General features: G+C 52.7%; 6 protein-coding genes across 6 annotated transcripts; 2 read left to right on the top strand and 4 right to left on the bottom strand.

Moving 5' to 3' along the window:
- Positions 1-113: 113 nt before the first annotated feature.
- Positions 114-3,707, bottom strand: CTAM01_07486 (uncharacterized protein; the record flags this gene model as incomplete). The annotated part of the gene is made up of 3 exons (XM_060523508.1): positions 114-905; positions 1,019-2,187; positions 2,375-3,707. 3 exons carry the CDS (start codon positions 3,705-3,707, stop codon positions 114-116), a joined length of 3,294 nt encoding a protein of 1,097 aa, XP_060381884.1.
- An 826-nt stretch (positions 3,708-4,533) lies between these two features.
- On the top strand, positions 4,534-11,487 carry CTAM01_07485 (ankyrin repeat domain-containing protein; the record flags this gene model as incomplete). Its single annotated transcript, XM_060523507.1, has 8 exons — positions 4,534-5,315; positions 5,992-6,220; positions 6,278-6,334; positions 6,423-6,488; positions 6,544-6,771; positions 6,919-7,063; positions 7,151-7,285; positions 8,654-11,487. The coding sequence occupies 8 exons, from the start codon at positions 4,534-4,536 to the stop codon at positions 11,485-11,487; spliced, it is 4,476 nt and encodes a 1,491-aa protein (XP_060381883.1).
- A 1,108-nt stretch (positions 11,488-12,595) lies between these two features.
- Positions 12,596-19,402, bottom strand: CTAM01_07484 (DNA polymerase family B; the record flags this gene model as incomplete). Its single annotated transcript, XM_060523506.1, has 3 exons — positions 12,596-18,531; positions 18,590-18,732; positions 18,789-19,402. 3 exons carry the CDS (start codon positions 19,400-19,402, stop codon positions 12,596-12,598), a joined length of 6,693 nt encoding a protein of 2,230 aa, XP_060381882.1.
- An 848-nt stretch (positions 19,403-20,250) lies between these two features.
- On the top strand, positions 20,251-21,041 carry CTAM01_07483 (uncharacterized protein; the record flags this gene model as incomplete). The annotated part of the gene is made up of 2 exons (XM_060523505.1): positions 20,251-20,617; positions 20,791-21,041. The coding sequence occupies 2 exons, from the start codon at positions 20,251-20,253 to the stop codon at positions 21,039-21,041; spliced, it is 618 nt and encodes a 205-aa protein (XP_060381881.1).
- A 509-nt stretch (positions 21,042-21,550) lies between these two features.
- On the bottom strand, positions 21,551-22,618 carry CTAM01_07482 (uncharacterized protein; the record flags this gene model as incomplete). Its single annotated transcript, XM_060523504.1, has 1 exon — positions 21,551-22,618. The coding sequence occupies one exon, from the start codon at positions 22,616-22,618 to the stop codon at positions 21,551-21,553; it is 1,068 nt and encodes a 355-aa protein (XP_060381880.1).
- Positions 22,619-23,503: 885 nt separating this feature from the next.
- CTAM01_07481 (aldose 1-epimerase) lies at positions 23,504-24,532 on the bottom strand (the record flags this gene model as incomplete). Its single annotated transcript, XM_060523503.1, has 1 exon — positions 23,504-24,532. One exon carries the CDS (start codon positions 24,530-24,532, stop codon positions 23,504-23,506), a length of 1,029 nt encoding a protein of 342 aa, XP_060381879.1.
- Between the last annotated feature and the right edge of the window lie 177 nt (positions 24,533-24,709).

The raw sequence follows: 24,709 nt of genomic DNA, 5'->3' as shown, positions 1-24,709 counted from the left end.
CGAATAGAGAACGTAAAGTGGTTATCTGGACTGCATGGATTCGACGTTCTTTCAAGTGAGCTAGATCAAACGACCTTAATTATGTGCTCTTCGAGACAACTTTGGTTTCGCCTTCATATCCTGCATAAGTTTCGGCACAGAGTTGCGATAGGTTTTAGAGACTGAGGCAAGTTGTTCGCTGCTCCACCTTGTACATCATATTGCCTCAGATCCTGAATCGCACACGCAAAATCCTTGCTTGGGTTCGCATACTTCGTCCCACTTCGACTACCAGAACTCAGATTATCTAGAGCATTTTGCATGCCCTCGTAAGTTGCGATCTGGTCGACAAATTGCTGCGTGATGGTCTCTTTGCGGCGAGTATCGGGTCCTTTCCATGCATTGGTATAGTAGTGTCCCAACTTGGTGCAGTGAATAAGAAGCGCTGCGAGGCCAGCTGCAAGAGCCGTGGCAACTGACGAGCCTGTACGTCCATTCCTAGTGACAAGATCACTGATTTGTGACCCCAAAGCCTCTGATATGGTATCGGAATCATGGCTGTCACCTTCAAAAACATCCTTGATATCCACGCCTGGGAATAGGTAGTTCAGCCCATTCTGGTCCGTAACTTCTGGCCAGACCTGTCCGTGAGGATCAGCAGCACCAATACAGAACACTTTGGCGTTGTTGATCTCCCGCGGAAACTCTCCTCTATCACCGTGCTGACTGCGTCCTTGGATTCCATCGTCGCTCGCTGCGCAGAACATGATGGGAATCCGACGGCATTGACTGCCGGTGCCCTCACATGCGCTCACGACATTGCGTAGCTCCATGAGCGTGGCCTCTGAAATCTTCTTATTGTCGTTGCGGATGGTCCAAGACATACTAATGATATCGACGTCTTGCTCTATGGCAGCTTTGATAGCCTGCGCAAGTCAGTCAGATCAATAGCCTTTTCAACTACCGGTTCAGGATCACAAAGCCCGATGACAGAACTTCGCTCGAAAAGGGCCTTGAAACGTGGGGCTATGATGCTTACCTTAGCTGCACTGCTTGCATCAGGTACTCGCCGATTGCTGGATACGTCTCGGACGGTTTTCAAACGATAAGGTATTATGTCTGCGAAGGGGCAGATGCGAAGAATTGTTTTTGCCATGAATGTTCCGTGGCCACTGACAGATGAATAAACCGGGTTGGGCCCATCAGGCGTTTGGTCGAAGCTTCGACCTTCCAAGAAGCGCGACTCTAGACAACGCATGCTCTTGCTAAAGAGATCAACCCCGTCGTCAATCAGTGCAACCCTTACTCGACGCAGGTGCGGGTTCTTGAAGTCATAGTCTGGCAGCTCCTCCGGTGTGGGGATAATCGAAACAAACTCTTCAACGTACTTGAACCACGGCTGTTCTACAGATTCTGAGGCAGAACCCGCGGCAAGATCGGGCCCAGCTGCGCCTGTCGGCGTGACTCTGCCCACGTCTACAATTTGAATGGTCGGTAGACTCTTGTAGTCGTCGAAATGCTCATGTGCTTGGACCAACATTCCTTGCCTGGACGACTGCATTTGTACTGGCGCCTTAGTACTAGTTGAGTTCTGATTCGCCTGTCCCATCTTCACTGGCCGTCGCCTTGGCTGCTTCATGCGCCTTGTGAAGCTTTCGATGTTCTTTCGTATGCGACTTTCCTCGATCGATGGTACCGTGTAGTAGATATACACCTTCTGCAAATATTCAAGAGCAGGTAGTCCCTCAGGCTCGCTCCACCCACGCAGGACAGAGTTCCGACCACTCCAATGCAGATGCAGTTCGCGAACCTGCGGCGTTGCTGTCTGTATCACCTCGGGGCAGAGATCTTCCTTGTGCCAGTCGAGAATCTCGACATCAAAAGAGGGATACTTCTTTTTTCCGCGCACAAAGCCTGCTAGAGCCTTTTCAACCTCCTCGTCTCGGTGAGGGTGGTCGCCGTCAAAGACAACAACCTTGAAGATCTTGCGAACACCCCACTCCCTGAACCAATTAAAGAATTGAAGATGATCTGTATAGCGGGATGAACCATTAGGGGTTTTCTGATCATTCTCAAGGAGGATCGTAGCCGGCTGAAGAAAGACATGACGAAGAGTGTGGTAGTGATCCCGTTTGCCAAAATAATTCCTCACTTGGTTCTCTGTCATATCACGGTATTCCTTAGCCGTATCCATTGCGAAATAGTAATCTGAGTTCTCGGATATTAGCATTTATACAAAAGCAATTGAATAGTGGCCAAGATGCCACTTCCTCATCAATCAATTCAGGGGAAGAAGGAAGGGGGTGTGACGACGCCATGCGGGCATTAGAACCAAGCTACCTATGAAGAGCTGAAGGGATTCTACGCCGGGGGTTCTTCGGTGTTTGAAACTTACGCTGTTCGTTATTTCCGAAAAATCGCTGGATTTCGGTGTCAATCTCCCGGAATGCGTTCCTCGTCTCATCGTCGTGGAAAACAGTCGACCGCAGAAAGCGAACTCCGAGCTCCTTACAAATTTCATCGCTGGCTTTGTCTGCAGCCTCAACATCCTGTTTAGTGAAGCGTATCTCTTTCGGTTTTCTCCCATTTGTCAGGCCTCCGTTGCGCAATAGCGGACGACGCGAAACCTGACCCTCTTTTCCCCGACCCTCCGAAACAGATGGCTGATCCATAATCGTGGGCGGGTGGCTAGGTTTCAATATGCTTGGTTTCGCCGGTCTATCAGCATCGAAACTTGGACTCGAAGAAGGTATCCGCGTGTAAGAAGCAGTCATAAGACCCTTCAACATCATTCCGGGCTTAGGCTGTGTTCCCCCAAGCCCTCTTTCGCTCGCGATCTCAGAGGTAGCTAGTCGATCAGGTGGGCCCACTTGTGTCGGCGTAGATGCATTCATTTGCCGAAGATGCTGATTATGCCAAGATTCCCTGGTGGCAATATGCCACCTGTAAACGCTGTACTCGGGTTGATGAAGAGAGTTGTTCGCTTTCCACGGCTGAAGTCTGACCTCTTTGGTCACCAAATCGTGGATGCTATTGGGGCATTTGTCGAGAATTAGCCTCACCAATGCTAGTTGACGGTCAGGGTCACTGAGACACAAATCGAAACGCAGAACTTGCTCCAGCGGACTCAATTCGTTATTGCTTTTGAAAAGCATCTCTGGAGCCGCAAGGTTGACTAGAATCTCTAGAAGGTCTATGTTGACCGGGAGCAACTCGTTGGGTTTGTCATTGAAGTTAAAAGCAGCTTGAATAATTTCTCGACCAGCTTCTATGGTGTCGGGATTCTGCTCGTTCTCTTCGAACCAGGTTTCAGCGAAACCGAAGGTCAGTGTCGCTAAAGAAGCTAAGTTGCGCTTCTTCATATCTTGTGCCATGAATTCGATGACGACACGAACCATCTTTTTCGAGCGTCTCCTGATGAACTCTAGCAGAGGAACGGCTCCACTGAAGTTCATCAAAATTGCTTCTGGTAACTTTCCGAGGACGGTGTTCAGGACCTCCGGAGGGCAATTATCTGCTCTTCTGGCATCGCGCAGAAACTGGTGAAGAATCGTGCCGTCTTCGTTAATCTCGTCGGCATGATCCTCGACGAAGCAAATAAGTTCATGAACACGTTGCTTTTCAGACTGGGGATCTCGCTGTTCGCCCGCTTTTATGGCGTCGATCTCGCCTGATATGTGATGGAAGACATCGAAAAAGTCCTTTTCAGAAGAAGGAGGCGTCTCCATTGTTGCCACGGGTTCGTGGGTGAGTTTTGGGCTCATGTCCTAAAATGCGGTGCTCAATTGTGCCGAATGATTGCGCAGAACTCAGAGCGATAACGTACTGGTCTGCGCACAAAATTCCTAGCTTGAGGCGATTTTCATTCGTGACGCTCCCAGGTCGATGTTTGGACGAGAAGCAAAAGATTTTGTTCTGAGCTACTTGCATTTGCACGTAGGCATCGCTGAGACGGGAGAACCCGAGACACCGAGGCCACAGTCCATGTACAACGCGGTTACATGCTAACTTGAAAACTCTCTCTTCGCCATCATGATCGACATATAGTTACCTATGCGATACATTGCGGCATCATCCGATTATCCGAGTCTAGTTGGAAGAGCGAGCAAGTTGGTTGGAAGCTTCCCCTGCATATGCAGCCAAGCCAATATTGCACCCATCTCTGCAAGCTTGACTCTCAACTTGCTTGCAACTTGCTACTCCAACGTGCTTCTGTTCACCATCGCCGGGATTCGTCCTACTCCAGGCACACTAGGATACCCGTAATTTTGCGAACAAGCTTTAAGGCGCAGACGTATCAGCAGTGGTTTTCCAGGAATAGCCTCGCGCAGCCTTTGTGGCACCGTTCATAGTTTCACAGCCACATTGTGTTGGTTGTTTTGAAATTCTACAAACAAGTGCCTTGTTTTCGTCGTCCATAAAAGAGTGGGCATCCCCTCCGAATCATAATACTATCTATGTCTACATCAAGCAACACTGCCTCGTTAACAATCAAGCAATCACCCGTCCCTCATACAATCCCTGTCATCTCTCGGATACTACTCAGTGGTCAAGATGTCAGATAGCGAATCAGACGACTTCTCAGACGTTGGTACGGTGATCGACTTCGGCTTGGGTGCGGTCAGTGAGGCCCAATGCCAGTTTCGATTCAACTCAGACGGCATCTATACCCCGCGCGAGACTGCAGTGTTGGTCCGCTGTTCCTTAGCCGACATTATTCACGGCCAAGCTAGTCTAGATGATGCCACCCCATGTGTCCTAGTTGTTTTCGATTTTCAGCTGGACCGGATCAAAGCGACGCGAAGGATACGCCAAGCCATCATAAGCCTCACTCTACCCGAGGGCATTCGCGTGCGCAAAGGAGGCCTCTCGCCGAAGGGAAGAGTTTCATTCCACCCACAAGCAATGACTCTCTCGCGCAGTAATGAGAGTAGTCTGTCCGCAGGCTTGTGTTATGGTGCCTCCATCGAATGCGGTGTCAAACGCAGCGAGACGGTCAGCTTGGACACGACGGAGTACGCCACTGTTAATGGATGGACAACACGACAACCGAAGGGCAGAGTAAATGACCAACGGCCGCATAATTGCGTCAAATGGGCGCTAATGGAGAACCCCGCCCTGCCCAAACACGGTGTCCCGCCTCATTTTCGTGCCGCTGTCTTACTTGAGCGGTGTAATGGAAATACGATGGGCAGACCCTTCGTCCTCGAAATGGAAATCAAGTCTTCCGTTGATCTGAAAACATCGATCGAGAATTTGACGGAGATGTTTGGCAAGGTGCCTCGAGGTTGTTTGAGAGTTGATCCCTTCAAACAATCCACCGAAAACCTGCGCAAGTATGATTCGAAACAGCTTGCGGATGTAGTGGGTGACCTTTGGGGATTGTCTTCTGGCGCCTTAGAGACTGAGTCATTTTCAAGAGACTTTGTACGGTAGTGTTCGAGCGGCACAAGCGGGTAGTTGGTTGGTATTCATGGCAAGGTGCATGTAAACGCTTTCATCACATCGCATTGAATCCCTGCATGTAACCTGCGCCTGTCGCTTAGCCTCGGAACAGGAACCCCAAGTTAGGTCAAAGATGGCCAGAAGTAGTCACAGCTAGCTTCGATGTATTTTCAAGTACCCAGCATGTTACTTTATGAATGCGTGATTTGTTGTTGGAATGTTGGATAGAAACCAACCCAATCTGAGCAATCAGCTGATGTATGAGTAGCCGGCCTAAGGCGGCTTCCTTCCCTCTACCAATCCATCTTCCTCGGAAACATATTTGTTGCGAAATTGGGATATCTTGGGGACGTTATTTCCCACAGAATTATGAACGACAGCCAAAAGAGCAAAAGTTGCCCCATAAAAGAACAAGATCATGGAGTTACTCGAGAGATTCGATGCGGAGGATGGTGACTCAGATAAAGAGTATGTTGCACAATGACAATGCTGCTGTGATTTATCTCGCAAACCCTTCTTCGATTCAAGCCTAGTTACGAGATGTTATAGTAACTAAACATATGGAAGCATCCTTGTGGTCCATGGATTGTCATATAGCGGTGGCAGCCCTTGGGAGGCAACCCCGACCAAACCGGCCTGGCTGAGACAAGATTTGTTCAATGATAGCAACTCCAACATCATTGCTTTCAACTACGAAAACTTTTTTGACGGCCAAAAGCCCATGTGCACTCGTGCTGGACTGGAGTTCGTTGCCTGTCAGCTTTTAGACGATATCATGGTTTGGAAGGCATCGGAGGTCAGTATCATCAAAATTTCCTATAACCAGACGCAATTGCTGACCTAGCCTTCAAAGGGAGATCGTCCACTTGCCATTCTAGCCCACGACACGGGTGGTGTGCTTATTAAGATGGTAGGTTGAGCCAAATTACGTCTCTAAACCTGTTTCTATTATTTGTAGAACCTCTCCAACTTAGGACTGACTACATAGTGGACTGCAGGCCTTCATCATTGCTGCTGGCAACCTAAGCAAGTACAGTCCATTGCTGTCCTCTGTTTCTGTCTTAGTAAGTCAATCTTTGAACTTGATCTGGAGAGATTGCAATGCTTACAAGAGCAAAGATCTTCATCGGCTGCCCACACAAAACATCGAGCGCTGAGTCGCTTGTTAATGGGTTTGCGACTTTGATCTATAACACTCACAGCATTCCCAGTATCGGCCTTTTCCAAGCTGCCAAACTATGCGCTGAAATGACCACAGATGTGAATCACCTGTTTTTGAACAGCAATCTACCTTTCATGGTGCACATAATCAGCGTTTTCTCGGAGGCACCGAATTCTATTGACCGAGTAAGCACACATACCTGATGTTTGAGTCCTGTCACCCCTCTCCTGTCACAAAAGTTACAATATTATCATAAGGGCGATCATGCAAGATGGCAATTGGGTCATAGAATCGCCATGAACCTTTTTTCAATTCAGTCCTGACCCTATTAGACGTTTGATGAGTTCACTGCTACGCTTGACCTCAGTTGCGAAACTCGCATCGGATTGCCACACCCTCACGGCACCCTGCTCGGTCACGAACTCGACGAGAGAGCGGATAGGTTGCTCAAGGGAAAACTTCAGGTTTCAACTACAGGTAACGCGCCTAGATATTTCTGTGCACTGAATACACCATCGACATTTCTATATGATCACAATCACTAATTTACGCTTCCCTTAAAAGCAAGCTTTAGCAGCCAGAGGCTACAAGTCCTGCTCTCATCTGTGTCTCCGCCACCTACTTTTCAAGCGGGGCTTGAGTACAAGACATTGGATAATTTGGGATTTGAAGAAGACCTCGATGAGTGGATCGAAGGTCGTACGTCAAGCAATACCCGATATATCTGGGCTCCTACGGAATCATCCCCATCGAGTACGATTGGCAGTTTCGTTCGATCGGTGTCGAAAGCAAACCAGCTGTCAGCACCTAAGACAGAGATTAGAGCTTTTATCTACCAGTTTCGAGAGATCAGAGCACATACACAGATTCAAGCGAAAATCCGCTTGAGCAGTATGCGGAATGTGCTCGAGAGCTTCCTAGTCCAGGGTCTTGCGTGCATCTCTCCTCGGATGGAGCAGGACATGGGTGTGGCGAGCTTACTTTCGTTGTTTGAATCAACCTACTCGCCTGCGAAGCCATTGGGTGAAGACTCGCTTACAGTTCTCTTCGTCGTTCTGCACAATTGTCTTCGGCGCAACGGCATTCGTCCAATTTGGTGTGTTTGGAACCTAGAACACTGTGGCGGCGATACGGAGGTGACCAGGTTAGTGAGCAACTTCAAAGAGCTTTTTCGGTTGACCACGCCCAAGCCTGCGGTACTATTTTCCTGGTTGGGACAATCAACCTCTGATTTTGAGGGAATTATGCAAGATGCCGGCATTCATCTTTTTCAATTAGGGTCTTGTTATCAACGCTCTCAAGATCATAGCAGTCAGATCTCTTCAGAATCCTTAGCTTCACACGGCAGCCACGCGTGCGTCGGTACGTTGCCAGAATTGATCGAGGCTGCCTTGTGCAACAGCAAAGACGACGATCTTCGCCAGAGTTTCATGCAATTCGCCATCAGGACAGCACAAACAAGCGTATCAGGCGTTCAGTATTACCGAAGAGTCCACGAGGCCATCGACGACAATGGGAAGCTTGATCCACACGCCCTGCAGACTGCAATAGCGGGTTTTCTTACAAGAGATGAGGATGTTTTTACGAATAGCGCCCTTCTCTGGGCCCAATTCGGTTGCCGACCCCTTTCTCCGACTGAGCTTGTCACTGTTTTAGCTCTGGAACGGAGCCTAGCCAAATCACATGGAACCGAATTCATCTCAGGTCAATGCCGTCTTGGAAAAGGTATAGAAGACACCTCATCCGCTAGCTTTTGCCCCATCCAGAACCATCTTTCAGGCCTTATACAAGTAGTTGATGGCGAGTGTCGGCTCACTTACGACGTTACTGGCGAACCGAACGACGCTGGCCCCTGGCATTCCCATAATGCCAAATCAAACTTATGGATACTGCGCTGTCTGCTCCGGCATTTGGGTATCGAGGCAGAGCAAAAAGGCCTTGACAGTCAAAGTTCACAATCCGAGTTCATCCGACGTTCACCTTCCCACCACGACTTGACGACGTATGCCGCCAATTTTTGGTCACATCACTACAGAGTTGCTCAATCTCACACATCGACAAAACTAGAAGCCGAAGCCATGGTAGCCAGATTCCTGAAGGTCAACCACGCCGCGACTTTCCTTATGCTCCGACATGTTCAACATGCTGTCGTAGAATCTCCCAAGAGGGCGATTTCTGAAGATACCACAGCTACTGCGGTGGCTCTTCTCGTATGTCATGGTTTCCATGACATCGAGGAGATCGGCATGCTTGCCAGCTGTCCCGGATGGGAACGTAGCCCCAAGACTGTGTTCCCTGCGCTTTTGGAGGCAGTCAGGGGCGGCCACATGACACTTCTTCCGAAGCTCCCTGTTTCTGTCCTCAGAGACAAGGAAGCGAGAAAGGTCTTTTCAGCAGTTGAACCAGGTAATCTCACACACGACTGCATCCATGATCTTTTCCGACAAGCGCAGTCTCGGCAGAATTTCCAACCCCCGTTCGAATTGTTTTTCTGCGCGGCATTCGCCGGCATTCAAGTATGCCCCAAAAGCATCAAAGATTGTAATATTGACAGCTCCACGTGGCTCACATGGCTATTGAAGGCCATTGCTTTCCCGAGATCGGATGCCACAAAGATGATCTCACAGCTTGCAGAACCTCTCCTCAGTGAAGACCAAAAGGCTGACATCTTGCTCGCTGCAAGCCTCGTATGCGATTGTAAGGACGTCTTTGCGCTTATGAGCTGGCTCAGATTAGATATCTCGTCCCGATCTCTGCGAGCGCTTATTTACTCGGGCAATCATACTGCTTTGGAGAAGCTGCTGGCGAGCCAGTCTCAGAGCGAGTATTTCTCCAGTGTAGGACTCAAGGAGAGTCTCTACATGGCCGTGGATCACTCTTCACTGGAAATTGTGAGAGTACTCCTCGGCCATGTTGATGTTGTCCGAGACAAGGAAATCCTGATGGATTGCTTGAGTCGTGCTATACAGAAATCAGTATCCAGGGAAGTCTGTCTCTTGCTTCTAGACACGGGAGTCGAGACTGATTACGGGCGTCAAGAGCAGTACTTGAGTGACGCCGTGAAGCAGGATAACACGGAGCTGGCACAAGTGTTCTTGGATTGCGGGGTCGGCATAAACGCTGGAGAACTCTCAGGCGAACCGCCTCTTTACGTGGCCGCGAAAGAGGGCACGCTATCCATGGTGGAGTTCCTCGTGAAACGGGGCGCCGACGTCAACATTCGAACTGATGTCAAGGGGCTGACGCCGCTGTACGGAGCGACACTTCAATCGAGACCAGCAGTCGTCGAATATCTCCTGAGCAAGGGAGCCGACGTGACTATTCCTTCAAAGGCGCGAAACTGGTCTCCTTTGGAGGGGGCATATGACTATCCGGCCGTCATGGCACATTTGGTCACCAAGGCGTGGCCACCGCCCGACTATCACCGAGTGGCAGAGTTCGGAGACACCCAATGTACAGCGCTTTTCCTCGCAGCGACGTACGGCAAGACGGAAAGTGTCAGGTTGTTGTTGAAGCATGGCGACCCGGACATCGAGTTCACGCCATCCTCGGATATTGAAAAAGAAAAGGCGGATACGAGAGGGTATACTGCTCTAGCTGTTGCCAGTCTATACTCGCACATGGAGATTGTGAGGCTGTTACTAGAGCACGGGGCCAACGTCAACCATCGGATCCCGGGCACCGGTCTGACACCGCTCCATCTCGCACACAGCGGCGATACACTCGCGGTATTGCTGGAATACGGAGCCGACAAGGAGGCCAAAGACGACAATGGCTACACGCCTCTCTTTTACGCCGTGACGAAGCAAGATTCGAGTCTCACCCAGCGTTTGGTAAACGCTGGCGCCAATGTTAAAGCCACCGATAACTGGGGTCATACCGCTCTGCTAAACGCTCTGATCTACGGCGAGCCGCAGAGCCGTGAAGAGAATTGCAGATACCTCATTTCCAAAGGTGCTCCGATCAACGCAAAGGGTCCAGATAGGTACGGTTCCACCGTGCACAGGTGTTGCAGGTTCGGTGAAGTGGAAGAAGTAGAATTGATCTTGGAGCTGGGCGGTGATGCGGGTCTCTGGTATGGGATGCAGGGCACCCTTCTCGAGGCGGCATGCAACAATGTCAACAAGAATGACTTGGCAGTACTGAGGTACCTAGTCGAGCAAAAGGGGATCGACATCAACGGCCCAGGAAGCTACCTCCGCAGTGCCATGGGAGAGGCGTTCCGGTCTGGCGACGAATCGCTCGTACGGTACCTGCTCGAAAAGGGTGGGAGTTTCGACACCCTAGACGGCAACGGACAGCCGGCGTGGTTCAATATCTGTGCCAGAAAGGACGACGCCCTCGAGATGTTTGACATGCTACTAGACGACTACGGAGCGGACGACCTCTTGGCCTCGTTAGGGGACAAGGACAGAATGTCACGGGGTATCCTGCACTGCGCAGCACACTCGGGGCATCTGGGACTTGTTGAGAGACTTGTCGACCTGGATCCAAATCTAATTGACAGCCGTGACGTCGACGGGTGGTCGGCTCTTCACTGGGCAGCGCCAATGGCCTCCATCGAAGATCTTGGAGACGAAGATGTCCCGCGGAAATGGGCAGAGAAGGCTGAAATCATCAAGTTCCTAGCTCGGAAGAAGTGTCCTGGTCTGGCAGAACGTGTGCCCGGTGGCAACGAACGTATGTGGGGCGTACTGGAGATTGCGGAACACCACGGCGCGCCTGAAATTATCGTCGCTGCGTTTAGGGACGTGACGGAGGGAAAACAAGTTCAAGTCGAATCCATCAAAGCGTTGCCCAAGCGCGCTGGAAGATGGATTTGCGATGGTTGCAATACTGTAAGTTTCCCCGTGCCGATATACCACAATATTCGAGCTAACCTAGACGATAAATCCAGCTGATTTGGGGTGCTTTCCTCATTTGCGATGACAATGATTGTTATAAAAACTTTGGGCTTTGCTTCAAGTGCGCGCCTCACAAGGATAAGCTTCATGACCCAAAGCACATCTTCGTCATTGACGAACGAGGGGTCCCAGAATGCCAAACTCTGGTTTGAGTTTATCAAGACCCATCTACGGATCTCTGGATGGAGAGGAACTGGCGAATATGACGCTTTGGCAAGTGGGGTCTAGAATGAATAGCAGATATGATAGACGTCTGCCGACTTCACAATTCTTTCCATGAGCCCTTTCGCACAATGACAAGAATGAACTAGTAATGAAGCGCATGCAACTCCAGCCGCATCTAATCAGGAACAATACATGTAAGGTATCGTGTGATGTATCCCGTCGAAAGCTGAATGATGGGAATACAAACGTTCCTCATTTTTTTTCCAACTCTGCTTCTGATATTCTTACTTTATCTCGAGGCTATAAGGAAATAGGAACGGATCAACACACAGTTCGCTGTTACCCTGAATAAGGCGGGTGTCTACGAAGTGACGCCATTCGGTACTAGGTGGGAGGAGGGGAGCATCTGACTATATCTCACAAACCCGCCGCAACGCCTCACGCTTCTAAAGACTCTTACTTAGACACGACTTCCATCAAATCTCGATATTGGCCCAAGTCACCACGGATGCCATACAGCCGTCTCGGTCCGCTCAGCGATACCCTATTCCTCCCCCCCCCCCCCCCCCCCACACCCCCCCCCCCCCCCCCCCCCCCCAAACCCCCTACTACACAACCACCTCCCCCAAAAACCCCATTATGCCCCACACCCCCCCGGTCCCCCCCACCCCCCCCCCGGCCCCCCACCCTACCCCATTCCCCCCCCCCCCCCCCCCCTTAGAACGCGAACAAGTCACATTCACAGTCACAGGGATTGCATCCATATCCTGAATTAAGAATTCGTATTCAAGCACGTAAACCACAGCCTCTCATGCTTTTTCAAAGGGCTATCTAGTATATCATCCCTCCCACAAGTCTCACATCCCCAATAACGCCGTCAAATGCAACCCAAACGCGCCTGCCCATGCCCATCCCTTCTCCCTCTTCCCTCAAAGAGGCCTCAAAGACCCTTCCTCAACCCCTCCGTAACCTCCAACAACATCCGCAACCCATAAAACTTAGCCACGCTCCAATACACACTCAGCCTTCTCACAATATCCGCCCTTTTGACACTCTCAACCCACGTCCCGCTGCACGTACAATGCTCCATAAACTCGTTCATCCTCAACGCACCACACTTGCCGCATTTGAGATCTTGCGTAGTCCACTCCACCACAAACGCCTCCACGCTCGCCAACAACGTCTCCTCGATCGCATTCCGATCATACTCGGCCTCGCAAAACGTACACCGCCAAGGCCTCGTCTCCGGTCCCAGCCGCCGCCCGTCGGGCCCAATCTCCGGCAACAGGTCCTCGTCGCGGCAGAAGTCGAGGTCGCGCGCCATGGTGCAGCTGTCGCAGCTGAGCTGGATCACCTTCAGGCTCTCACTCGGGTTCTGGAAGGCGCCTTCCTTGCTGAACTCGCGCACGTCGAACATGGCGAGGAGTTCCTTGCGCAGGAGGCGCGCTTCGAGGGTGATGTTCTTGTCGAGGGAGAGGACCTGCATCAGGGACTTAACGAGCTCGAGGACGGCGTTGCGCGAGGACAGGTGGGCAAGGTGCGAGCCGGGGAGCTTGGGGAAGGAGTAGTCTTCCGCGAGCTCCGGGTGGAGCAGCTCGCGCTTCTGTAGGTTGACGAGGTTGGCAATGTCCTTCTTCAGGGGCTTCTCAAAGACTTTGCCTAGGATGATTTGTCCCTGTGCGCCCTCCGCGAGGGCCTTTTGCGGGAGTTGTGTAAGGCGTGGCGTCGAGGAGAAGTCTCCGTCTTGAGGGCGCTTGAGGTTGTGCATGAGTTGGATGAACTCAATGACCCAGTCCTGGAAAGTGGGCTGCAGGCGGATAGGGAGGAATGTCGCCATTTGCCAGTGCATGACGGTGTCGAGAATCTGCTGCTCTGCCTCCACCACCTCCTGACAGGCTTTGCCGCCATAGTTGAACTCATCGTACCATACTAGGTAATCCCAATATTCCTTGATCTCAAGATCGATGAAGTGGAAGAGGGGCTTGCTCTTGATCGACTTGATAATGTACTGACTGTAGGCATACGCGGTACCGACCTCGGCCTTGGTCGTCTGAAGCAAAAGGCGGTTCGAGTTGGCAAAGATGACCTGAGAGCCGACTCGGCGGAAGTCGGCCATGAGCTGTTGGAAGGCCTTCTTGGACATCATCTGCACGTAATAGTGCAGAGCACGGTCATACAGGAAGGAATCGGGATTCTCGACCCAACGGACCAGGTGCTGAACCATGACATCGGCCATGGTGTTGCCCTTGCAGGCCTCCTGCCACCAACTCTTCACCATCTCTCGGAGAACCAACACACCAGCGTTGGCAAACGTGCCTTCTGACGAGATGACTTCGTCGCCAGCCGCGTTACCATCTCCGGCAGGATTGAAAGAAATAGACTCGGAGCCTTCCAGCTCATTGATAAGAGAGGATGTGAGTATGGTGTTGATGGCTAGGTTTCTGACCTCCAAGTCGATGCAGACCGAGGAGAACGTGCCAGGGTTGTTGATTGAGGGCATCTGGACAGTTTCGAGCGGGCCGATAATGTCATCCTTCTCGTGACCGGCATGGTCGGGACGAGGGCTTGCGGACCACCACAGGACAACATTGTTGTTCTGCAACCTTCTAGCATAGGCAATATCGATGAGGAAGCGCGGGTCCTCTCGCTCGAGATTACAGAGAGGAACCTCTCCGTACCGTGCGAGTGTTGTAAGATGCAAGATCCACGAGCCAAGACCAAGATAATGCCCAACAAGCCGTCTAGCAACGACTGCTTGCCAGCCAAGTGGCGGCAGGGAGCTATCCGCAGCATCATACTTAAGCGGCAGTACTGGAAACTCGCCGAGAATCGGAACGTCATTGATGAGCATGTTGCGCTGGGATGATTGGATAACCATCATGAGTGGTCGCAGCTCGTCCTTTCTCATCTTCTTGACAACGTCACTGAGTTCCAAATGCGCCTTTCGCCTCGTCGTGACCTGGGTGATTTTGAAGTTCAGCTTCTCCTGGTATGTGAAGCAATCCTGCCAGTTTGTGCCCTCGGCCTCTTCTCCTCGTCGAGCAAGCAGCTCGGTGTAAATCCGGGAGATGTTGGGGAGGTCCTGGCCCGAGTCTCTGCCCTTCTGTAGGATAATTACATGTGCCTCGTCCTTCAGTGTAGAGAAGACTCCAAAGATTTGTTTGTCGCCAGCAGTGACGTGAGAGACGTAGATGTATGCCAGGGGTGAAGTTTCAAGATAGGTCTTCGCCTTCAGGGGACGCTTGAGACCACTTAGATCGAAGCCTTGCTCCAGGCCCTTTCCAAGGACTGCATGTTGCTGTTCGTCAATGGTGCAGAGATTACCCAGTTGAAGCACAGCCCGAATATTCAGCGGCAAATGCTTCTCGTACACGCCTTCGACACTGGGGTGGTTGAACAGCAGCGAGAACTTGTCCGCCTCATTGAAGTAGACGTCCTCAGGAACCGTAAGCTTGAAGAGGTGAACGGAAGAGTGACCATTCGGAAGCGTGTGGTTGACCTGCTCGACCTCACAGCCAGGGATATCAACGTCGGGCATTTCGCCACTTCTCAAGTTCAAGAACACCTGTCGCGGGACCTTGATCTTGAGCGAGTGGATCTTTGCATCAATGAGAACGTGAGCGTTGACGATACCAGGAGTTTCCGTCGGCTTGAGATGCAGCAGCTGCCAATTGCTCATGTAAGTCATATGGGCTTGTTTCATGAACGTGTTTTGGATGTTATTCTGGTTGTTGCCGCGTCGGTCTCCAAAAAGCTGTCGTCTTCGAATGCGAGCCTGCTTTTGAATCTTCCACTTTTGCTTCTGGTATTGCAAGAAGCCAATGTAGTCGTCTGAGGGGGAGGGCATAACCTTGGGCAGTGCGGCGAAGGGATCAGTGCTCTCAGCAGCTTCGGGAGACTTTCTCTTCTGGGCAGTAGGCTGTGAAGCGGCCACCACAGACGTCACGGGCTTGGGCTTGAGTAGCTGTGTGCCGAAGTCCTCCATGTCGGTTGCGGACCGACCGTTGCGGTTGGTGATGTCTTCCAGTGGCCCCTTGGTGAAAAGGTCGGTGAGCTTCTTCTGCTTCATCTTATCGTCCTTGATGTTGATCCGGCGTTGCAGCCAGTCGGGGTGAGCCACACGAGGAACCGGGTTCCTGACTTTCTGGAGCGCAGCAGGGATGGTGATGAGCTTCTGGATAACGGATCCCAGGCGCTCGAGGTAGTAGTCCCAGTCCAATAGAGCTCTCGGGTCGGTGTCCGCAGGTTCCTCCTTGAGCCACTTCTTGAGGTAGAAACGCTTCGTCGTCTCTTCAGCAGAGAAGATGGCAACCGGGATGGCTCGCTCGGTGACGGGCGCGTTCTTGGGTCTGGCGCAGATAATGAACTTGCAATTCAATCCCTTGTCCTTGACCATCTGTTCACCCAAGAAATCTGCCAAACGCTTCGCCGTGGTGATTGAAGTTGACTTTTGCGAACCGTACTCCTCCAAGGTCTTGGACATGCTTCTGTTCTCCGAAATAAGCTCCATGAGTTCCTCGTCCGCTAGCGTTGCACCCTTGCTGTGCAATACATCAAGCCATTGGTTGGCAACCTTGGCAACAGCAGCATAGCACTCGGCGAGAGTTTCTCCTTCCAGGAAGAACTTGAAGATTTGCTGCTGGAAGATCTTGATGAGCTTCAGCTCACCTCTGCGCTTCACCTCGAAACCCTTCAACTCGGCCAAACTGCCGTCGTCGTTGAATACTGCATAACGCTTCTTCAAATTCTTGTCCTCCTCCTTGGAAGTGGGCAAGACCATGGCTTTGTAAGGGCCGTCGACTTCGAAAAAGATGGAGTTGTCGCTGTGCGTCTCGTACTTGAGAGTCTTGGGGTCTGTGAGCGTCTGGTACTGGTGGTTGGTGAACTTGGCGTGAACCAAGTGGTTCAACATGGTACAAGGGTACGAGATGGTGACCTTCTTGCCCCCCTTGGTCTTGAAGGCGAAGTTTTCCGGGAACGTGGCGGGAAGCATACACCAAATGCCATCGGTATCCAATTCCAAGGGACGGCCCAATCGCTCAACGAGCGACCTGGCCAGTTGGATGATCGTCGCTCCCGTCAGACACGTAACACCAGCCATTTCCATGGAATACCATCTGGATCCCTTTCTCATGACATAACCATAGAAGGAATTCAAAATAACCTTGTGAGCAAGCTGCAGCGAGTCGAATAGAATAATCATCTTCTTGGCAGCGTCGACTTCGCTGGAAGTTGCGCCAGAGGACTTAAGGGCCTCCGTCTTGCCCTTCCAGACCTTGGCCTTGCCCTTGTAATCGTATCGACGATCACGGAAGTCTCGTACGGTGTTGATGTAGAACGGATTCTCTCGCTGGCAGATGATGGCCTCCTTGACAGTCGTCGTCGAGTCGTGGATTTTGTGGTAGACCTTTTGTGAGAAGATCTGCAACCGCTTTCGCAGGAGAGCAGTCTGCTCGTCGGGAGACAAATCCTGAAACGTCCTCTGAGGCGAATTCGGCCACTTGCCGGGGAACTTTTCATTCTCCAGAGCATTTCTGATCATGTTGTACTCGTCCCGCTTTGCCGGCAAGTACTCTCCTCTCCACGCCCACGGCATGCGTCTATCGCACGTCTTGCCTGGGCGATTGAAGTCGCATGCCGCGCAGTCCGACTCTTGGATCATGGAGTCTGGCTGCAGACGGTTTGTCGTCATGATATTGGGGTACATGGACGCAACGTCGAGATGGTAGATGAGGGGTCGCTCGCTGCGGTTCGGTGTCTCCTTCAGTGCGCGTAACCGAGAAGCGATTTGCTCCCTGATCTCGTCATAGTTTTCAATATCGTCCATGGACTTCTTTTCCTCCACCGTAATACTGAATTTCAGCGCGGCGTCTAAATCGTTCAACAGCTCATCGACTGCACCCGTGTCAACCGCAAAATTAACGGGAATATCCGCGCGGAAGACACCTGCTTCAATACTTTCGACGTGGCCACCGACATACGTCTCTGAGTCAAGCAAGTGTCCTTCGTAGAACGCTTCTCTTGGCGACACATGCTTGTTTGGTAACACAATCTCTTGTTGGTAGGCCTGCACCATCAACAACATCTCGCAAAGGGTACCGGTACCCTTTCGCAACGTGTCGTCACCACCAAGCGGCAGAATCGTGCATAGAGAGAAAATGAAGGGATGGACGTATTTCATGTACAGGTAGTACGTCGCCACAGCATCGGACACTGAGTACTCGGCCAGGGTCTGGGGGCGTTCCTGGGCATATGGCGTCATGAGTTCGGGGTCGAGCTCGTCGGGGTCGTAACCGAGCTTGGCGACGGTGACGGCTTTCAGACCTCGGGATCCCTGAGGCAGGTAGGAGTCACGATTCACCCAGTGGAAACAATCCATGTGCACGCTGTAGCTGCACTTGTACTGGTCCTCGCTGTCCTTCTTCCAACCAATTTCCTGGTACATGTCGATGCCGTTGATGCTAGCTCGGGCGTCCACAAAGGGCCAATCGAAAAAGTCACCGTTGTACGTCGCAATGACTGTCGGTCTCGCCTCCTTGATGTGTAGGAAGAACCTCTCCAGCACGGCCTTCTCATCCGGTTCGTTGAAAATCATAAAGGGTCCTGGGTATTCCGGCTTGGGGGTGTAGTCAAAGTCGCCAATATCCTCGGAGATGATTTCTCTGTTCGTGATCAGGAAACCCTGCCCGTCAATCATGTACGAAATCATCATGACCTGGTCGATGGCGGCGTCGGGGAATTTGAGGGGCAGTTTCGTCGTCTCGATATCGTAGGCCATGACTACCGGGTCTGCCATGGCCAGGCGGTCCTCATTGGTTGTGATTTTTGTGACACCGTGCTTGACGTCGATGAAGTACCATTTTCCCACCCGAATATCTGCAATCAGGACTGGTTAGTCGTGGCTGGTTCCGAGCTCCGAAGGACCCAAACCTACCCATATCTATCATTACTCTTACATGGTACGGCACGTCGTACTCTCTAATATCGACAATGAAGTCGCTGGCGTCGGCAAAAGAAGCATTCGTTCGTCTATCGTCATCTCGTGAATCGTCAAAAAGGTCAAAGTCGCCATTCATCCTGCAAGCATGTCAGTCAACCCACTTCATAAACCCCAGAACACGGCAACGACTTACGTTGAAACCTCGGCATATGCGTCCAAAGCATCCACATTCTTCCTGTTCTTCGCCGCAATAGGCATGATATCCTTCCTCGCCGCCATCAAATCCGCCACATTCGTAAACCTCAGCTCCAGAAACGTGCGGCGGTAACCCAGCAGATGATTCGGCATCTTCAAATCCTCCTTGTCCACCCTCTTAATCGTCTTGACGACGCCGTCGCCAGGCACGCGCTTCAGCCACTCCTCGACCTCGCTCTCGCGGCCCTTCTTCACGGCAATCAAAAAGTAGGGGTCGTACTCGACCGTCGCCTTGAAGTGCGCGCCGTCGTCCTCGATAAAGTAACAGTCGAGCGCCGCCCGCCCGTTGGGGTTCCGGTCGTCCTCGACCGAGGTGGGCTGCACGTTGACGAGCCAGCCCTCCTTGCGCTTGCCGCCCTCGTAGCGGGCGAAACCCATATTCTCGTCGATTTGGTGCGCCAGCCGGGTGCGCTCCCACTTCTCGTCGGCCGAGGTGGCCTCGTTGCGGCCCGAGGCGGCGAAGGTGCGTGTCGTTCGTGAGGGGCCGTGGTAGGCTTGCTTGCCGCCGCGGCGGTAGCCCTTTTGCGGGCGCCGTAGGCTCGTGTTGGGCATTGTGGGCGGCTGTTATGTGGTTGAGGTTTCGGTAGGAAGGGGAGATCTCGAGGGGTCTTGATGATCGGTGTAGATCTCCGTCGAGGGACTCTAGGTAAAGGAGGTCTCTCGAGGAAATCGCAGCCTCTATGGAGTCATGAGACAAGACCACAGAGACAAACGGCTAGGTTCGTAGCAGTGGGGAAGACTTGACAATGAGGGACTGGTGGTGGGTATCAAGAAGGCTCTCTCTCTCCGTCTCTGTCAAGACCAACAAATAAAGGCAAGTCTGTCTTGGTGACGAAAAAAACCAAGAACAACCGAGAGAGAACGGGGTATTGACGATCCTAGGAATAGGAATTGGACGAGTGGGAGAGTGGGATTTGTCACTCTAGTATTCAAGAACGAAAGGCATTGAGCTTTTGCGCATTGAGGACGGGAGTGGAGGGCCACTATCCAATTACTCGTTGTCCAGGGCACAAAAAGGATGGTGCCAAAGACGCGTCGTCCCCGTCGCGACTTTACGCGAAATCTGCACGTTCTGCAGGCCAGAACAGGAGACCGGGGGACCCACTTCAATTAAGCCCAACATCCCGCGCGACAGCTGCGCAGCGCCTGTGCAGCACACACTCAGTCTGCAGGGGAACTTAAACGCAGAGGCACGGACCATGGACACCGGCCCAGCAACGAACCGTCGACGGGGGGGAGTGGAGGTCCAAATTCGGTGGACGTCATCTCAGGCCACGGGCAGACTTTGAGAGCTTTACCGGGGGTCCGAAAATCAAGCGTCGGGATTCACAAGAACCAGTATCGGATGCGCTCGATCTCATTCACACTAGACACATATAAAAGCTAGACCTTCGCACGTAATGGCAGACTCACCAAACATCCCGGGCCCCAAGAAAGAAGGCCAGAAGCTGTACCTCTGGTCCCGTTCAAGCCAAGGCCCAGTCGGGGAGGGAGCTCCGGGTTCAACAACACCTACAGCGGCATCACCAACATCACCATCACCGGAGCAGGCGTCCGACCCTAAGCTCAACCCGACCGACTTCCAGAAGAACTTCCCGACGCAGGACGGTGCCGCCGCGCCGGGGTACCCGTCTATCGGCGAGGCCGTCAAGACCATCAAATCGGACGACTTCCTCTCCGTCACGCAGACGCCTTGCGCGCGGGACGGGTTTCTCACCGGTATCGCCAGCGGTGCTGGTATTGGAGGATTTAGATATGTCTTCGGAGGTAGATCTTCCCTAATTGTTCCTATTCTACCTTGCCTCAATTTGAGAATCCCCCTCTCACATTATCTCACCTTCACACTCACACTCACACTCGCACTTATATTTCCTCCCCTTTTCTTACGCTGTACTCATCCTCATTCATACTAAAAGCCAGCCACTAAAACTCTCGACCAGGCTCACCCATCAAGGCGGCAAACTGGGCCGTAGGCAGCTTCCTCATCGGCTGCATCGGCTCCTACGAGTACTGCCAGATGAAGCGGCGGCAGGAGCGCGTCAAGATGAAGCGCACCGTCGAGGTCTACCAGGAGACCATGATCGACAAGCGCCGCCGCGAGATCGAGCAGCTCAAGCAGCAGGCTGAGCAGAAAAAGGCAGAGGAGGAGGCCAAGGCCGCCAGCCAGAAGTCTTGGTACAAGTTCTGGTGAAAGGAACTCGTTCGTGGCGTAGAGGAAGAAAGGTTGGCATCTCCAAAGGGATCCTTTGCCGAGCCACGCCTTGTATGAATAGCATTCCACAAAGGGCGAAAGAGAAGGGCATCTGCGAGTGGCTTTGGCCCGCGATGCAAGCGTGTTGAAATAATTGTATCATCATCCATTCGATTTGGGGGTATAAAAGAAAGACTATTTGTATCATTCCATCCATTCTTCCTTGTTCCCCTGTTTCCTATAATTCCTGTCGCAGTCTTTGCTGCGTGATGTGAAGGGGATATCGTGCTGGCCATCATCCAAGTGATGAACCGCAATCCAGAAAAAAGTCCATTCGTAAATAGACGCACCCATATGGTTCATAAACGCCCCCTATCCCTAACGCCATACGAAGCCTTCCGTGGCCATTCCTTCAGCCTAGGCCATACCAAAGCCAAACGACAAGGCCCAATACTACCAGGCCTCATCGCAAAAAAAATTCACTGCTTGCACCCCTTTTGCGACTGTCCTTAGACGTTCGTCACGACTGTGCTGGCTTCCGATTCGGTGAAGCGCACCTTTCGCACGCCGCCGCTGCTGCCACCAGCAGAAGGCTTGGAAGGAAGACCAGCACCGCTCCCTCGTCTCCGCTGACTTCTTCTAGCCCTCGCCTCGCTCTCTTCCCTCTTCTTGTACTCGGCCAGCTGCAGGCGGCGCTTCTGCGTCCGTGCATATGCCATCGCGGCTGTAGGCATGAACCCGACACCATTGATGCCTGTGCCGTCGTCGTCCTTGTCTTCTGGATCGTAAATCGTAATCTCCTCCTCCTTCCAGGTAAGCGCAGCCCTGACTGGGTCGACAATCGTCTTCATCTCCTGGTCTTCTTGTTGTTGCTGCAGTCCAGCAGCGGCAGAGGCTATGATGGCAGGGTTGGTCTTGTTGGTCCCCTTGCGGCCCTTGAGCGGTGGTGTGCCTGCGCGTCTCCGTCCTCGGGCTTTTGGATCTTGTAGTTTGTCGAAGGAAGGATGCGAGCGCGGTTGTTGTGTGCTCGTGAGTAGTGTTGTGGCGGTAGCAGTGGGAGCGTCTTCTTCTGTGAATTTCGATTTCGGGATAGACACCGGATCGCTCTTGACATCGGGGTCCGGAATGACGACCAGTGCGTCTGCAGCAGTGGTAGCAGTAGTGGTAGCGACGGCAGTGTTGTCGCGCTCAACGTCCGTCATCTCCAGCTCAGGAACCTTGACTCTCTTGCGGCTCGCAAACGGGTCGTCGTCAGAATATCCGTACCCCCTGCCGTCCTTGTGCTCGTCGCGGGTCGGATCATATGCGGCGCTGCCGGGTCCAGCAGCAGCAGCTCGGTTCTGTTGCTGGGCTACCCCGCCCCCACCACTATTCCCACCTAACGCCAGACCACGGAACTTGTGGACGACCTTGCTGTGCGGGCTTGCGCTGCCGTCTTCTGCGTCGCTGCTCTTGGGGTGGTCGGCAGGCAGCTGGAAGTTGAATCTGGAGGTTGTGTATATCGGCGACACCGGCGGGGCGTCCTCGTCTCTCTTGCGCTTCGGCGTCGTCGTCGGGGTTGGGAAGGGTTCAGCCATAATGCTGTGCAGTGTGTGGTAAGGTATATTGCGCAGGTAGCGCCGTACTCAAGGCCGTTGATGGTGTGGGCTGATTTAGGGAGGTATCTGACTCGTTCGGGATATTATTGGCAAATAGGAATGAGTCGGACGATGCAATAAGGCGAAGGACCGTAATTGTCGGTTGGTAGAATGTTGTCTCGGTTAGGTAAGTTGAAGCTTGTAAGCTTTTGATTCTCGAGGATATTGGGTATCGTGGATCAGTGGCGGTCAAGAAGCGTAAGTTATCTAGGTAAGGAAGGTACGGTGAGGTAGTTGTTGAAGAGAAAGGCTCTAACTTGGTCAAGTGATTGAATATTTTTAGTCTTGGGAGGCAGATCCGGCAGTTACCCTTTGGATCTGGGCTGGTCCTTCCTTTCCTGAGTACAAACTTGCAAAATGCCCACCAAATGACCGTTACGCGGGTGCGATAAGCTGAACACACCCACGCTAAAACAAAGCTAGAGCCCCTCGGTGAGCTGCGTACGTCGTGTACGCCATGTACGCCGTGGGAACCTCTCTCGTCTTCATCCCATGTTTTTGTGACATCCCCCCCCCCCCCCCCAAAGCTTCGTCAGAAGATTCAGCCAAATCGGGATATTTCCATCCTATGCGGACGTTAATGGCTGACATGTATCCGTTATCCCCGGCTCTCAAAGCTTGAAGCGCTGTCCAGGAATACCGCAGCCGGATGCAGTCTCTGCCTTAGGAGGTTATCACGAGAAATGCTGACCGACTTGTGAACCCAAAAGCCAAGTTAAATCAGTTACCGGATTTTTTAACTAAGAAGCAAATTCATTATCCAATCTAGATACTCATTGATATCGTCATTTCCACCCCTCAGTACCAATAACTTCCAAAGTCTCTCTACTCGCTCCAAGCCTTGTACACAATCCTCGTGCCATACGTCTCCCCCTTCTTCAACAACATCTGGCCCTTCCACTCATCCACATTAACCGCATTCACCCACCGACTCGGCTCGACACAGAACCCGCTCCTCTTGCCCCGCGCCGCAACCCCTCCCACGGCGGGCACATCGATCCCCTCGCCCGTGTAAAACTGGAACGCCGGCTCCGTGCTGAGAACCTCGAGGTTGACCCCGTTCTTGGGGTGCTTCGCGTGCACGTGCAGCTTCAGCGGCGCTTGGCGGGTATCAATCGGCACCGCGCCAGCCTCCTTCTCCTCGACGACGACAAAGCAGTCGTCCACCGCGGGGGCCTCGACGCCGAGCTCAAACGGCTTACCGCCCTCGATGCCCGGAAAGGGCGCCGGCCCGCCGGTGGGAATACCGTCCTCGCGGGGAAGGTACGCGTTCGTCGCCAGCGTCGCGACGGTGCCAGCAAAGGTCTCGTCGCCCGTGAGATTAAAGTACGAGTGGTTCGTCATGTTGATAGCCGTCTCCTCGGCGCCGTCGACGAGCTGCGCCTCGTACTCCATGCCCAGCACCGAGACCTCCTTGCCATCCACCTGCTGCGTGCCGGCCGTGTAGATGACCTTTACCTGAACCTTTCCGGGGAACCCTTCGTCGCCGTCCTCGCTGGTGAGCGAGAACTGGACGCTCTCGCCACCCTGGAGACCCTCGACGCCCGGGATCGCGCGGACGCCGACGGGCTTGGGACCCTCCCAGACCTTGGAGCTCCAGGGCTTGGCGCCGCCGTGCAGGTTGTTGTTGCCGTCGTTGGCGGCGAGCTTGTACGTCTTGCCCCCGTTGAGGGACTTGATCTGCGCCGAGGCGAGGCGGTTCGCGACACGGCCGACGGTGACGCCAAAGTAAGGCGAGTTGTGCTTCTCGTAGAGGTCCTGGGTCGGGAAGCCTTGGACGATGTTGACGCCCTTGACCTTGAAGGACTGCAGGATGGCGCCCAGGGGCAGGAACTCGAAGGTAGCGTCCGACATTGTGCGAAAGGTATGTGTGGCCTGTTGGGGAAACGGGCTTGGTGATGGGGACAGGTAAGGTAGTCGATCGAAGTGTTGAATCACGGAATTGTCACTCCAAAGTGAAAGAGAGCTACGACAGAGGCCTGGAATCACGCAGAGCTGTACTTTTGGGCAAGGGGACAGCAACCCTTTATG

Source organism: Colletotrichum tamarilloi (genome assembly GCF_030869305.1).
Source record: "Colletotrichum tamarilloi strain Tom-12 chromosome Unknown Scaffold_23.1, whole genome shotgun sequence".
Lineage (NCBI taxonomy): Eukaryota > Fungi > Ascomycota > Sordariomycetes > Glomerellales > Glomerellaceae > Colletotrichum > Colletotrichum tamarilloi.
The sequence above is the reverse complement of the archived record's forward strand: the minus strand, read 5'-3'. Positions and strand labels throughout refer to the sequence as shown.